Genomic DNA, 16,080 nt, shown 5'->3' on the forward strand with positions numbered 1-16,080 from the left:
AGGGGCAGAGAGGTGAGAGAGTATGGGAGAGCAGAGAGCAAAGAGGGAGAGGAGGAGCAAGTTACACTAAGAATTTTCGGCTTTGCAGAAGACAGGATACACAAGGAGATAGATAGTTGGGGACAGGAATAAACTTTTTGGTATGTGAAAATTCTTGTGGCAAAGGAGAGGAATTCAGAGCTGGAAGTCCAGGCCAGTGGAGTACTCCTCAAGGACCAAAGGCCCCACCGTCTGTGCTGCCTCTGCCCTCGGGTACTTGCTTTGTGGCTCTTAGCAGGGGTGATCAGAGGGCATTGCGCCTGTGTGTGTCCATGATGATGGCTCCATACAGCCAGTCTACAGGGAAGAGGAGCAGTACGTACGTGATAGTCAGCCTTATGTGCACATCCGCAGAGTGATGTCTGAGAGAGAAACTCAGTGACAGCTCATTATTCACTCACATGACGAGAGCAGGTTGTAACTTTCCACTCTGGAACCTCAGTCCTGTTAGTGTGTGTCCTTCTAGTGTGACAGGGCATGAGGCCTAGCATCTTAACTCAGAGATAGCACACATGTCCTCTATTCACTGAAGCTGGAAAACTTTGTGGGACTTGGTATATTCATCAGCAGCTATCACCTCAGTAAACTTCAGACTTGTGTTATGCCCAAAACAAACACCATCTATGGAAGCCAGAGGTCATTATTACCCCACATGCCTTCCTTTGGCTTCTGGTCTCTGTGTGTTTCTCTTTATTCTCTCTCTCTCTCTCTCTCTCTCTCTCTCTCTTCTCTCTCTGTGTGTGTGTGTGTGTAATATATACATATAATATTTATATAATCATAATCAGTATAGTACTAATGAAATGTAATGATAGCTGTGCATTTTTCTTCAGCATCAATAAACAATGATGAGTTTAGCAGATATCTTGCCACTGTTGAAAATAAATTGGAGATTCATAAAACTACAAAAAATAGTTCACCAGCTATGTACACAATTCAGCAAATGGTCTTCTTCGTTTTTACTAACACAGAAGGTGATATACATGTTGTCAGACTTCCTTTAGCCGGATCCCATGGGTGTCTGTATGTCTAAGTGGTTCTGCAGTTCTTGGTTCTATAGGCTGTGCTGGAAACTTGCCATGTGATAAGTACTGTTCTAGCATACTTGAATACAAAGGGCTTTCCAAACAAACCATATCCACATACTAGACTGTTACTTAGAGATTCCTATGTCAGTGTGCAAAATAATTGAAAGAAGCAATTTAGCAGGAGGAAAGATGTATTTTAGCCCGTGGTTTCAGAGAGTTAAATGTCCAAGGTTAGCTGGATTCATTGCTCTGGATCTTGCTTGAGGAGCAAGATCCAAAGATCCCATTACACACCAGATGGACGTCATACATCACACACGGGTGTTCAGCGCGTGGAGATTGGGAAGCAGAGGAGAGATGGGAAGGGGACAGAGCAAGGTGGAGCCCCTCTTAGTGCATGCCGCAAGGTACTTAGCTCCTCTGAGCAGGCCTACTCTCTAAAGGGTACAGCACCTTCCAGAATGCCCAGTCAGCTAGGGAGTAGCCTTCAGCTTGTGAGCCTGGGAAGTTCCACTGTCTTAAGCCACAGTTCCCTCAGGGACTCAGGTGGTTGTGTCCCATTCCCTAGGCAGGGGCAACATGGTATACACGGGTGCTTTTCTTCTCTTTTTTATTGTTGATTAGCAATAGGGCAAAACAAATTTGTAATCAGTACAATATAAGAGAAATGAAGTATGTGTATGGATATCATCTAGATTATGCATATTCTGACTAAGTTAAAAGATTTATTTAATGGCTTGTTGGTCAAGCCCTAGCCCAAATCATTCTGAGTTAGCTGGGAAATTTCTGTACTTGTTCTCTCCCACTTACTCTCATGGTATTGATTTTTTTGTATATAAACTTTAAAGTATTTTTGGAAAATAGAGTCAGGTATTGCAGTATTAGCAGTTTTAACATTTTGATTTTTTTCTTTCTAGTATTTTAGCTTTCCCTGGCATAGAGTGACTTTTTTTTCACGTTTATTATTCTGTCAGTGGGAGAAAACAACCTTTCCCTGTCTCTGAAATCCTGTTCTTCATGTTCTTTTTATTCACTGCTGCATGTTGTGCAAATCCTGATCCAGCTTCTCTTAGGAGTGCGTAAAAAGGGACACAAGTAGTCTCAATGTCCAGCCTTGCTTGCTGCCTTTACCTGTGAATGGTAACATCACAATAATATAAACCTCGTGGTTATAACCGTTCTCACCTTCCTGACTAATACTTTCTGTGGAAAGCATCATCATGATGTAATTGAACACTCCACATCAGTGATTCCTGGTCTTCTGTTGTGTGGCATACCTTGTTTCTACAAAGTGTCATTTCTCAGCCTCAGTACTCAGAACGCCTGTTTCCTAAGAATGCTTGTGGGGTTTCACTCTCGGCAGTGTCTTCTAGGAGTTCTGATGTCTGTCTTACTCTGTTGCTCAACCCTGTTTTCGTTGGCTAGTGGGCCCTTGACCAGGGTCCAATCTCCCTCTGAAACTCTACCCTCACAGAGAACTTTCTGGTATCAACACATGACCCTAATATGGAGCAAATCAAGGGGCTGTTTGTAGTTCCCTTTCTGTCATGAGGCTGTGTCTCAAGTGGAGGGAAACAGCTTTTCCAGGCAGAACTTAAGAAGAGAAGGCTTTGTTTCCTTGGTGCTCTGAGCTCAGTGGTTTCCCTTCATTTGCTGTTGTGGCCTGATGCATAGGCAAACATCTTCACTCAAGTAGTACCAGAACAATTTGATATTAAACGTACAGGCTGGGATTTTGTGCCTCTAGTTCCACACAGAGGTGAATTGCTAAAACAAAAGACCACCTTCAGACCTGGCACCTTGGTTATAGAATGGACTTTATCATCAGGTAGATTTCTTATTCATGTGGACCATTTGAAGTGAGTAAATGGAATACTACACAGCATGTGGGAACGGCTGTGCCAGGGGAGCTGCATCAGTGTTGTGATGTGGTGATACTGGTTAGACTTAATGTCATTTCCTTTCTTACTTGATAGGTCAAATTGTGCTGAGAATATCCGCAAACACATTCTACACACGGGCAAACATGAAGGTGTCAAGATGTACAACTGCCCAAAATGTGACTATGGAACGAATGTCCCTGTGGAATTCCGAAACCATTTGAAAGAGCAGCATCCTGACATTGAGAACCCTGACCTCGCATACTTGCATGCTGGTAAGAAATGGAAACATTAAAGCTCTTGCATTCCTTTCAGATCCCATTGCGTTCTCCACAGTGGTCATGATGCTGTGACTTCTTCCCATGGACTCCAGTGTTGATGGCCTTCCCCATTCTGCATGGAAATAACCCCTGGCTGCCAGATCGTTCCTATGTTGGCTCTTTGTCGGCAGGTAGCTGTGAGGAGAGAAGCCCAGACCCGCCGGGTTTCTCCTGGGCTGAGAGGGAGGAATGGTGGTTGTCAGTGACTCAAGAAGAACCACATCAAGATCTGAGCCGGGAGTCTTGTCAAAGCAGGAACTCATCAGCCTCTCCCTTTTAGGGAGGAGATGACAAGGGGTATGGGGTGTTCTGGTGGAGCCTATGAGGTCATTCTATGTCAGAAGTTGCTGGACAGGCAAGGGTTTGACCAGGTCATGTCGGTCGCACTGAGTCACTCTGCAGTGGAAATGACCAGGACAGGTCACAAAAATCAAGCCAGGCTCACATGGTTGCTCTAGGCCCAGGATAAGGCCCAACATTCCTACCTCTTGAAGTGAAATCAGATATGATGAAGTGTGTCATATATAGTAGAGACTCTCGGTAAAGCAAAATGATTCTTGTCACCTAGCTTTCTGTTTAATTGAAAAGTATCCCTGGGTATAGAATCTCTACACAAGGAAGCATACTGCTGAGGGCATGTGTTCTCTTTGAGAAGGCATGCTCCCCAAAGTCAGGAGAAGAGTGTCCTGTGATGTAGTCCTAAGAGCACCCTGAGAAATGCAGCCAGTGGATCCTGGCCTGCTGAAGCACATGGCTGCTCATCTCTGCTCCTCACTCTGCCACGTGCTCCAGACAGGCTGGGCTACTGCGCCTGAGAGTTCTTAGTGAGGGAGCCACTGGACGAGCTATGCAGTAGAACTATTTATTAGCTCAGGACATTCTGAGGACCCGATCATAAACAGGGTTGGTGAAAGTAGCGGTTGGGGGTGTGTGTGGGGGTGTGGGTGTGTGTGTGTGTGTGTGTGTAAGCCAAGAAAAGACCGTCTAAAAACAGGGTTGTTTTCAGAGATGTTTCTGCTCATGTGATATCCACATGAGAGAATTTGATGGATAAATTAAGCTAGGATAAGAGTTGTAATGCATCTGACAATATGTGACTATGTCAAGTTTGATAACTGGTATAGTCTTTCAATTAAAAATAATTCATATTATCAGTGTATTGAAGAAATAGTCAGGTACCAGATTTTTTGACCTCTGTTGTATGCAGGGATGTTTTGGGAGACAAAGAAAAGCAAATGTCACTACTTTTTCTGTTTAGAGTTGGCACCTTAGATGTTTTATAATCAATTTATCAGCTAGAACTCACACAGATAGTGTCTGGTTAGGCTACTTTGACTATCTGTACACGCAGGCTCTTCATCAGCATGAAAACAATACTGCAGAGGTTCTGGAAGTACTGACCTCGAAAGGGGTTCAGACTGTGGACTACATTGCCAAGAGGGTCGGCAGAGCCTTTACCTGCTGTAACTGGTTCTCTGGCTGCTTGAGGCAGAATGGCATCGCTTGTAAGCTGCAGTTGATGGTGACTAGTCTTGCAGACTAGATGTTTATGATGGACACTGCCTGAGGTGTATTGTCTCTTAACTTGTCAAAGAAAGAGGGAACCTCATCAGATGGTGCCTCAGGTGTCTGTTTTATGTTCTAGACTAGATGGACAGACTATGTGTATTAGTAATTCTAGATGCTGCTTCATGATAGGCTTTGTGTTGCTTGGCTATGACAAATTGTAAGAGAGGGCTCCACTTCCTGTGTGTATGAGGCTCATGAAGTGGATGGCCCTGGTTTTCTCCTTGTCTCCAGCAATGGTAAGTGTGGATGCATAGACAAGGTAACCTGTTACAGGCTAGAGGGCTAGCAGTGCGATAAGAGCCTGGCTTTCCTACTTAGCCTCATTCAGTTTGTTCATAGAATTGTTTGAAATTTAATTTCATTTGTTATGTCTGTAAAGGCATGTGTAACTTTAATTTTTTTCAAATCCTATTTTTAATGATTGTTCTTAAATGCATTAACCTTCCTTGTAACCCACCATCCACCAGAGGTAGTGGAAAAGAAAGGATACAGGAGAAGTGGACCTGTTTAGAAAGGTTCTTTGGAGCAACTCCCATCTGTGTTGTCTGGAAATCGGCAGTTCAGTTCACAGGTGAGCAGCAGCAACAGCTCCATGCACTCACAAACACTTCATGGATACGCAGTCCAGTTGGGTAGAGTCAGGTTAACAGTAGTGGTGACATGACCTAGCAGAACCAACCAGGCCTCAGCCTAGGCTCGAGTCAGCAAGAGGGACCAAGAGGAACATCAGGAGACGTTCTCAGCTGTACCTCTCTCAGGGAAGTGGAGATCAGTGAAGACATGAGGCCAGCAAGCATTAGCCAGCTACCTGTACCAGCAAGCCAGGCTCTGTCTCTGTCTCTCCATGGAGTCCTGTTTATACTCTCCCAACATCATGTGTCCTCCACGTGCCTTGCCTCCACACGTGTATCCAATCAGCCCGAGTCTAGGGAAGCAGCAAGAAACTGTAGCACAGCACCAGAAGGTTTCTGGTGTGTTTCTCTCTTAAGTTTCTACTTCAGGCATATGCATGTGATACCGTTGGAGAGTGTGCATGCACAGGTCACACACACTCTGTAGCATGCATAGAAGTCAGAGGACAATGTTCAGAAGTTGGTTCTTATCTACTGTGGCCTTTAAGAATCTAATTCCACTTGTTGGGTTTGCATGACAAGAGCTATAACCATCTGAGTCTCTTACCAACCTCTCTTCTGTCTTTTGTTTTATTTTTAATAGTGTTTCTGTCAATTGTTCTTGGGAAACATAGTGTACATCTCCTATGATTATGAGTCCATTTATTTTTATTGGGTACTTCAGTCTGGTGATTTTGGCTTTTTCATATTTAAAGTTTTATCACTGAATACACTTAGAATATTTTTGGATGTTTTACGTATATACATACATACATACATGTCCTCACATATCATGAGATACAAATGTGTATTTCTTTACAGTAATGAAATGTTCATTTTCTCTCTTTAGCTATACCTTTTGCCATAATTCATGTAGTCCTGCCCCCAACAGCTAACCTATATGCAACTCATGATTGTGTGTTTCTAATCCAGTGTTCAGTGGCAATCTTCTACAAAACAAAAACAAAAACAAAAACAAAAAAAAACCTGACTTTTACTTAGTATTCATACTTAATGTAGCCGTTGATACCTTCACTCTAGTCAAAAATAAAACTATACCATCTGCATCCAGTGAAGTGTTTGCACTTCTGTTGTTTCTCTTACTCAGGAGTAAGCTTGGTACACATCCAGAGTACCCTGAAACAGAGTGCATATGTGGCACACAGCAACCACACCAAATTATTTGCAGTTCTTTTCTCTTCTATAGTTACATCTTACAATTCTGTAAACCCAGTGCAAAGAAAGATGGTGTCAAAGAAATTCACTGCAGGGACCGGAATCTTAAGGTCCATGGATTGGCCAGAGAAGAAAGATTTCAAGTGCCAAAAATGTGCAAGTGTATTTGCCATACTGACCCCTCCTGCTACTGAGGCAGTACTCATTGCTATGGGCACATTCTCGCCAAAGCCCCAGTAGACTGGCCAGCCTCTCTCCTGTATTTCACATTTCTCTCTGAGAAGCTGAGACTCTTGAAAATCAATGATAGAGCAGCGTGCTCCTTCAGGAAAGATTAAGCAGTGGGTTATTATATGGTATTTTTATAAAGTATTTTAGTTTGCTATATTATATATGTTATATTTTTCATATTTAAATTAATTTTTCATTTTATCTACATACTAAGATATAATGCTTCACTCAAATAGTACTTTGAATTATTATCTACATAGGGTAATATGATATGAATTTACCATGCAGTATTTACAAATATAGATCTTCATATTCTTTTCTAAGTTAGGCTTTATATTCTCTATGATGTATTTTATTCCACTTTATTTCATAGCAGTTATAAATATAGGAATAGGGAAGTTCTACTGTTATCAAAACGCTGTGTCCTTTAGTCTTCCTTTCTAATTACAACTAATTCAGTACCATTTAAGCTATACTTAATTCGTTTTTTACTCGGATTTATACTTAGATTAAATTTGATATTCTTCCCCAGCCCATTTGCCTTTGTGTTCGTGAGCTCCACATTCGCACATCCTTGTCCGAGGATGCTCCCGGCGTGCAGTCAGGTCTGGGTGCTCTGCCCTGCAGAGCCTGGCATACGGCAGTCCTCTCCGGGGCTCTTACACCGTCTCCACCAGCTCCTTTCATACCCGCTGTCAGTTTGATACCTGATACATGTCATGACATCCTGTACAATAGTTTATTTTATGAAAAAGCCCAAAACTCTAAAATACCTGATAGTTTTTCATTGGTTTTCCTTTACAAAAACCAATTATTACTTCACCATCTAAAGGGAGGAATTTTTCTGGCCTGCTTGCCTTTGGTACGTCCGTGCTGACTCACTGCTATTAAATCGTACTTCTCCGCATGTACCATTAGGCTCACCCAGGAGTTTCATCTCAAATTTATTTCCTAATATAGATGCTAGACGTACAGGTCTATAATTTTCAGCCTCTCCTCTCTTCTTTTTAACCTTCAGGCTGGATTCCTTGTTTTCTAGTCTCCTAGTTCTTCCCTCTAACAAAAGACTTCCTAAAATAATTAACAGTTTAGGGGGTGGGAATCTTTTACCCAGCCATCGATCGACCTAGTTCATTTATTTAAATGCTGCTAAGAGTCTTTGTTCCTTCCAAACCGGTGTGCTTGTCCTGTCACCTTCTGCTAGTCCGTCCTCTGGTCCATTCTGGCATGGTGGCTTTGGTGTTTTGGTAGCTGGCTGTCCTCTTTGCTCTCTTTCTGATTTTCATTCCTGTTCAAGTTCCTAAGTTTAGATAAAACTTCACTGCATTCTTTGAGTCAAGGAGTGAAAAGTATCAGGAAGACTGTTTTTATCAGCCTGCATTTTAGTGCTAAGATTGACATTCCGTGAAACCCCATTCCTGAATGTTTGTCTGAGAGACAAACTGCTTCAGGGAAACAGACTTGTGCATTCCTCAGCACATCTTCTATTAAATAATATTCTTCTTTCTTCTAGACCCTGCAGTGACACATCCTTACCTAGGCTAATGCTTCATGTGCTTGAGAGTAGACAGTCGTGAATGCATCCGCAGTGCATGTGAACACCTCGTGTTTGTGCTCAGCCACTGTCTGGCACATCCTCATGTCCTCTCAGTGCCAGAGCAGGCAGAGTTTGCTGACTGAGGTCTCAGCCCAGACTGAATCCTGATACCTTCCTGTTCTGTGGCCAGTGGCAGTGCTGCGCTTTCTGCTTTTTGTGCTATCGAATGTAAGTTTTTAATTACAAAGAAAGACAGAGGAACAGGAATAATCATGCCAGGCTTCCCACCAGACCTTTCAATCTTCAAAACAAGTCTCTGATGGTCATAGTTCTTGTTAATGATTTAACAATGGGCCTTCTAGTAGTTAGGTTGTTTAAGGACGCAGAGCTAGAGTCTGACTGAATCAAATCCACGACCAGCTTCTTAAGTGTTCCGACCTAGCGTCTAGTCCTACATGTAGAGGAGTTCTTTTAAAAATCAGGTAATCAAATTTTTACCATGTAAAACGTAAAAGTTGGGGGAATTTCAGATTTTATATTATCTGAATATGTGCTTTAGGAAGTAAAAATGCACAATAGCTTTAAATCCACTATGGCGAATATTTTCATGGTGGTTTTTCATTGTCCTTACATAGAAGAAAATAGGATAGAATCAAATGAACTAGTGTTGCTGTGGACTGTGTCAAGGTATGTGGCTTCGGACACTCCCTCAATCAGTCTGTATTTCCTTTTTCATCTTCATAGTGGTACAGAACACACAACTGAAATAAACCTTTATCAATATGTTTTCAGTCATTAACTCCTGATAGGATTGACAAGTGTTACCTGAAAATCATAGAAACTTGTTTAGTTAAATACTCTTGGATAGATGTTAGTCACAAAGGTTTGTTGCTGGCTACAGGATGTTAAAGAAAAATTTGAAGTACTGTTTACATATTTTCACCCTAAAGATAGGCTGAATTCTCATTTGCCTTCAAAGCATGTGTAACTCAGAGCACAGCAAAATGTCCTTAGTTGTGTCTTAACTACCTACTCACAGTTATAGTGTGGTCTCATCAGGACCAGCATATACGGTATTTGAGAACAGGACTCTGAAAGCTAAGAATATTTTGAAAAGAGGAGGGAAACAGTTGTTGTTTAAGGGAAAATTGATTGTGGACAGTTGAAGTGAAGGCAGTATGATCTGATCCAGTAATCGATATGGCTCTTACTTTTTATAGACCTCTTACCAACTCTGCTTTCAATATAATCATATTTTTAAAATTTACATTCTATCACATATTTTAAATCTGAATTAAAAGTGGTTTTATATAAGAACTATTTATTATAGTCCCATCACTAGCTCTGCATAACAGGTTGTTGCTTGAACTGAACCTGTTTACTAAAGGAAAATACTATAGATTTTTCAAATTATGAAATTTAGATATATTGTATAATTATCTTTGAAATTTATTAAAAATGCAACATTATTTTTGATAATTTCATTCATTTTTATTTGCAATGAGTAAAATTATCATTGTACAACTTTTCTGTGAGGTTTTGTAGAATAACTACAAAGTCACACAAATGTACAGAATGGTAGTATATACTCAACATCCGTAAATGTCACCATGTCCTCATGGAACAACAAAACCCTGCAACATAAACATTCCTACAGTGCTACTTCCCATGCTCTCCTCTTTTCTCAGTTTACTGTTGCTTCACTCATATCCTTTATTTTCTCTTTCACTGAAGTCTATCCATGGGCCAGCATTTGTTATTGCTGTCATGTCTTAGTTTCCTAGTCCATGACCATTTCTCCTCTTTTATGATTTTGATACTTGCATAGATATAGACCAGTCATTGTGTAGAATTTCCCTTAACTTGAGTTAGCCTAATGTTTATATAGGATTTAGTTGAAGCTGTAAGGGTACATGTGTTACAGCTACAGATGGCACTCTACCTAGCAGAATGAGACATTTTGTACAGGTTCCTCCACTGTCAAATGCTATTTCCTTTTTGATGAGTGGATATCTCTGGAAATTACTTTCTGTCACTGTGTTGTGCCTGAGGCTCATCTTGTGTGTTTCCTGCCTAAAGTTGGTGGCTCTGGTTTTCAGGTGGCCTGTGTCCCAGTTGTGCATATTGCCTTCATATGCTTCTGCTTCTAGAATCCTCATCAGACAGACTAAGCCATTCTTGTGGGGATTTGACCCATGGCTTCCCTGTGATTGTTCACTTAGGCCCAGCTGACTTTGGATTCAGCAGTGACTTTTGTGACTATGACACTGAAAGCAGAAACGGTAAAAGAAAGAAAAATAAAGATAAGTTGAACTTCATAAAACAAAACAAAGCTTTGTACTTCAAAGGACATTATTTAAAAATTAAAACCTATATAAGAATGTAGAAAATAATATACAGCTCTGTCTTATAAAGTGCCTGTATCCAGAACATTTAATGTTTGCCTAGGTGTATGCTAGATAGCAGCAGAGCAAGTGTCCCTCTTAAAGTTGGGGAAGCGCAGACAAGTTCTCACCAACTGACCAGGACCCAGTAAGAATTCAGAAATATACTTGGCATCATGACTCACTGGATAAACACAGACCAAATGAAAATGAAATGCCATGAAGTCATTATTTTCCGTTTGCCTCATGCTTTTAATTTACTGTTGGCAACACTAAGGGCCATATCTGAATATGAAGTGCCCACACATGTATGCATTAATCCTTTGCTCCCAGGTATGACTGCAGTCATAACGAGGCGACTACACCTTAACTACCATCTTTCATCATTGGCTTGTCCACTGATGGCTGCACAAAGATGAGCAAGTAGGAGATAAGGCAGCCGAGAGAAATGGCACTGCCTAGGCCATCCTCGGGGACATGTGTCTTCTCCCTACGTAGCCTTGTTGTGTCTTACTCTCTGTTTGCCAGCAGTCACAAAGCCCAACGCTCTAATGCCATGTGCACTGTGGTGCCCATGGGCTCACGGCAGTGGGCATACGACTGAAGCCACCTACAAGTCAGCCTGCGGCCCTCTTAAACGCTTCATGGTGCATTTAATCCTCTGAATCATCTTAAGTCACATTTTATATAACATGTGATACAGGTTGTATTCTTTTGTCCTCAAAGCAGTATCTTATTCATTGAAAACATTTCCCTTCCTCAGTTAATTTCTTTTTTACTCCTATTCCAGGTAAGTTAGCTGTATTTCTTTGGGCCATTTTCTTTATATTAGCGTAGCAATTTCTAAAATTAAGTATATATGGATTTTTAATTTTATTCTCAAAATGATTCCATACATTTTTTCAGCTTTGTTTCCTTCACCTCTTCATTGTTCTGTTATCTGACTTAAATCCATCAAGAGTTGTCTGATTTGTCACTGCCTGTCCCTTCTCTTGACTTTCTTACAGAGGGGAACATACAATCCAGTTCAAAATAAATCTTACAGGAAAATAAAATGAAGTCTGTATGTTTGTGTTGAGAATACAGTAGTGAAATTTGTGTTCTTTAATTTTTATATATTTAATAAAAATTGAGGTTTTTTTTCCTTTTGGTATTCTTCTCTGGTAAGCTTTGAAATTGTAACAATATATTCACCTAATTCATATTTTATATTCATAATATAATCATATGTCACTTGACAAGAGAGGCCTTCTGAGAACTGTGTTGTTAGGCAATTTTATTGTTATCATTGACTTATGTGTGTGTCATAGACTGCTACACATGTAAGCAATGTGTTAGGTATCTGTGTTTCAATATATACGTCTGAATGTGCTATAAATGTGTATGTCGGTATGTCTACGGTCTGTCGTATACTTCTGTCATGGCTGTGCTAAAGGAAGTATGATATTAAAATCAAGCACTGGAGGAAGACATGTCTCAGAGGCTGTTTCACCTAATGTGCTGGTTGATCATACTGACATTGTCTTCTATGACTGGATTTTTCATGTCACAACGTGTCTTCAACATTCATCCTTTGTCATGGCATATGACTGAATTTCCTTCCTTCAAGAGACTCAGTAAATGTACATCACTGCGTAAGCTATACAATTACACATGCTGGAAACTAGTTTTCTATACCCATGGCGTTCAGGGTATTGAGAGATTACTTAGAAGACATTCTTGAAAAGGACAATAGAGTTGGGATTTTGATGGGTATTGCATTGAATCTGTATAGTGCTTTAGGCAAAATGGCCATTTTAACTATATTGATTCTACCGATCCATGAGCATGGGAGGTTTTCCCATTTTTTGAGGTCTTCTTCCATTTCCTTCTTCAGAGTCTTGAAGTTCTTGTCATACAGATCTTTCACATGTTTGGTAAGAGTCACCCCAAGATACTTTATACTGTTTGTGGCTATTGGGAAGGGGGTCATTTCCCTAATTTCTTTCTCAGCCTGCTTATCCTTTGAGTATAGGAAGGCCACTGATTTGCTTGAGTTGATTTTATAACCTGCCACTTTGCTGAAGTTGTTTATCAGCTGTAGGAGCTCTCTAGTGGAGTTCTTTGGGTCACTTAGGTAGACGATCATGTCGTCTGCAAATAATGATAGTTTGACTTCTTCCTTTCCAAGAAAGAGCAATTATCAAATTCATCTGGAACAACAAAAAACCCAGGATAGCTAAAACTATTCTCAGCAACAAAAGAAAATCTGGGGGAATCAGTATCCCTGACCTCAAGCAATACTACAGAGCAATAGTGTTAAAAACTGCATGGTATTGGTACAGTGACAGGCAGGAGGATGAATGGAACAGGATTGAAGATCCAGAAATGAACCCACACACCTATGGCCACTTGATCCTCGACAAAGAGGCTGAAAACATCCAGTAGAAAAAAGATAGCATTTTCAACAAATGGTGCTGGTTCAACTGGAGGTCAGCATGCAGAAGAATGCGAATTGATCCATCCTTGTCTCCTTGTACTAAGCTCAAATCCAAATGGATCAAGGACCTCCACATAAAGCCAGACACTCTGAAGCTAATAGAAAAGAAACTGGGGAAGACCCTTGAGGACATCGGTACAGGGAGAAAGTTTCTGAACAGAACACCAATAGCGTATGCTCTAAGAGCAAGAATTGACAAATGGGACCTCATAAAATTACAAAGTTTCTGTAAGGCAAAGGACACCATCAAGAGGACAAATCGGCAACCAACAAATTGGGAAAAGATCTTCACCAATCCTACATCAGATAGAGGTCTAATATCCAATATATATAAAGAACTCAAGAAGTTAGACTCCAGAAAACCAAACAACCCTATTAAAAAATGGGGTACAGAGTTAAACAAAGAATTCTCACCTGAAGAACTTCGGATGGCAGAGAAGCATCTTAAAAAATGCTCAACTTCATTAGTCATTAGGGAAATGCAAATCAAAACAACCCTAAGATTTCATCTTACACCAGTCAGAATGGCTAAGATTAAAAATTCAGAAGACAGCAGGTGTTGGAGAGGGTGTGGAGAAAGAGGAACACCACTCCTCCACTGCTGGTGGGGTTGCAAATTGGTACAACCACTCTGGAAATCAGTCTGGAGGTTCCTCCGAAAACTGGGCACCTCACTTCCAGAAGATCCTGCTATACCACTCCTGGGCATATACCCAGAAGACTCCCCACCATGTAATAAGGATACATGCTCTCCTATGTTCATAGCAGCCCTATTTATAATTGCCAGATGCTGGAAAGAACCCAGGTATCCCTCAACAGAAGAGTGGATGCAAAAAATGTGGTATATCTACACAATGGAGTACTATTCAGCCATTAGAAACAATGAATTCATGAAATTCTTAGGCAAATGGATGGAGCTAGAGAACATCATACTAAGTGAGGTAACCCAGACTCAAAAGGTGAATCATGGTATGCACTCACTAGTAAGTGGTTATTAACCTAGAAAACTGGAATACCCAAAACATAATCCACACATCAAATGAGATACAAGAAGAAAGGAGGAGTGGCCCCTGGTTCTGGAAAGACTCAGTGAAACAGTATAGGGCAAAATCAGAACAGGGAAGTGGGAAGGGGTGGGAGGGAGGACAGGGGAAGAGAAGGGGGCTTACGGGACTTTCGGGGAGTGGGGGGGCTAGAAAAGGGAAATCATTTGAAATGTAAATAAATTATATCGAATAAAAAAATTAAAAAAAAAAAGAAAAGGACAATAGAGAAGAATAAGTAGAAAAATCAAACAAATTTCCATGAGCCTTTCAAGGTAAGTTGACCTGAAAGGTGTTACATGGCACATGTTAGTGAACATTTGGATGGAAGAGTCAGGTAAATAAAATTTCAAATGTTCTTTATTGAGAATAAAGGGGAATATTTTAGCTTCTTGAAGTACTCTTACTCTCTTATTGTTTTTTTCTTTTTTTTCTAAGACAGATTAAAAACACTTAGATACATTCTTTTAATAGAAGAAAATCCATCATTGTAAAGTAGTTACTTGAATCACCTAATAGCTTTCACTGCAGCAGAATATAGCGTAGGCCCTAACTTGATAAAACAGTATTTTTTGATGGCTGGTCTAGAGTCTTCCTAAAAAGCTCTGCTCAGACGTGCTCTTGTCACCGCTATTAGTGCCATTTGTTGAGTAGCATGTCAGAGTGATTGGCAGGGACTCATTCTTTCTGCTAAAGACTCATAATTTTAGTGCATGCTTAAAATAAAAACCTAGCATAAGTGACTTCCTGTTTGTAAAGGCAAAGAAAGGACTCCTTTGCAAGTAGCATAGATTAGTTGAATCAGTGCATGGAAGGTCACATGAGTTTTTCTTTTGGAAGAGAACACTGCTTTACAGGCCTCGCCTAGACCCACGCTGCTGCAGTGACTTGCAGGGCCACTTCCCTTCTGTGTGCCGGCGGGGAACACATTCAGGTCCATGTCTTCAGTGGGCTTAAGTAGCCATCAGTCTCTCTTAATGCTGTGTGTCTTAAAAGGATTAAATTAATAAAATATTAAAGTTAATATTTTTAACATACTTAAAATAGGACATAGCTTTCTATTAAATTCTCTATGCATTTTACAAATAAAATATATAGTCAAAATTTACTCTGTTCTGTGTTCTTTTTAATTATGCCAATAGGTGTTCCGCTTGATTGACAAAGCCCCATGTTCAGTGTTACACTTTATGTTAACATCGATGGCCTGGGTTATTAACACAGCTCACATATTCATGTTTGAACCACTTGATTCTAATCGTTTTTCTTTATTCTTTTGAGAAACATGGGTTTGTAATCAGTAGTCTGCTGTAAAGATTACCCAGATCTCGCCGTGCAGACATGCGGGTCTCTGCCATGCCTGTGCTCTGTTCAATGGCCTGCGCTTTTACTTGAACACTTGTCGTTTAGAAAGCTGCCGAACTCAACAACCTTTTCTGCTGATTTAATAGTTAAGTGAACCAAATACTGATTTTATTAAGCATCCAGTCAACACTGAACTACTTTGCTGTGCTTGATGAATATACTGTTGATTTTTATTTGTTAGATTTCCCTGGCTATTTAGACCGGGAAAACATCATATTTAAATCAAAGGCCAAATAATATAGGTACCAAATGTTGTCTTTCTTGTGCACATTTTATTATTAAATTCTTTCAACTTTTAAATGTTCTTGCTGTTTAAAGGTGAGTGGAAAATTCTTCAGTTTACTTCAGTGATGGTAATGTAGCTCATATTTGTGTAACTGAAGTATTCACACAGTTGATTAGTAGTAAATGTATGAAGGGA

The 16,080-nt window shown here is 40.3% G+C and overlaps 1 protein-coding gene across 1 annotated transcript in view; it reads left to right on the top strand.

Moving 5' to 3' along the window:
- The window catches only part of Znf407 (zinc finger protein 407), a 395,230-nt gene that overhangs the window by 279,366 nt on the left and 99,784 nt on the right, over positions 1–16,080 (top strand). The window contains exon 8 of the mRNA XM_052201474.1: positions 3,044–3,222. Coding sequence (XP_052057434.1) covers positions 3,044–3,222 — 179 coding nt within the window. The remainder of the gene's footprint in view (positions 1–3,043; positions 3,223–16,080) is intronic.

The sequence above is a fragment of the Apodemus sylvaticus genome, chromosome 13 (genome assembly GCF_947179515.1).
Source record: "Apodemus sylvaticus chromosome 13, mApoSyl1.1, whole genome shotgun sequence".
Taxonomy (NCBI): domain Eukaryota; kingdom Metazoa; phylum Chordata; class Mammalia; order Rodentia; family Muridae; genus Apodemus; species Apodemus sylvaticus.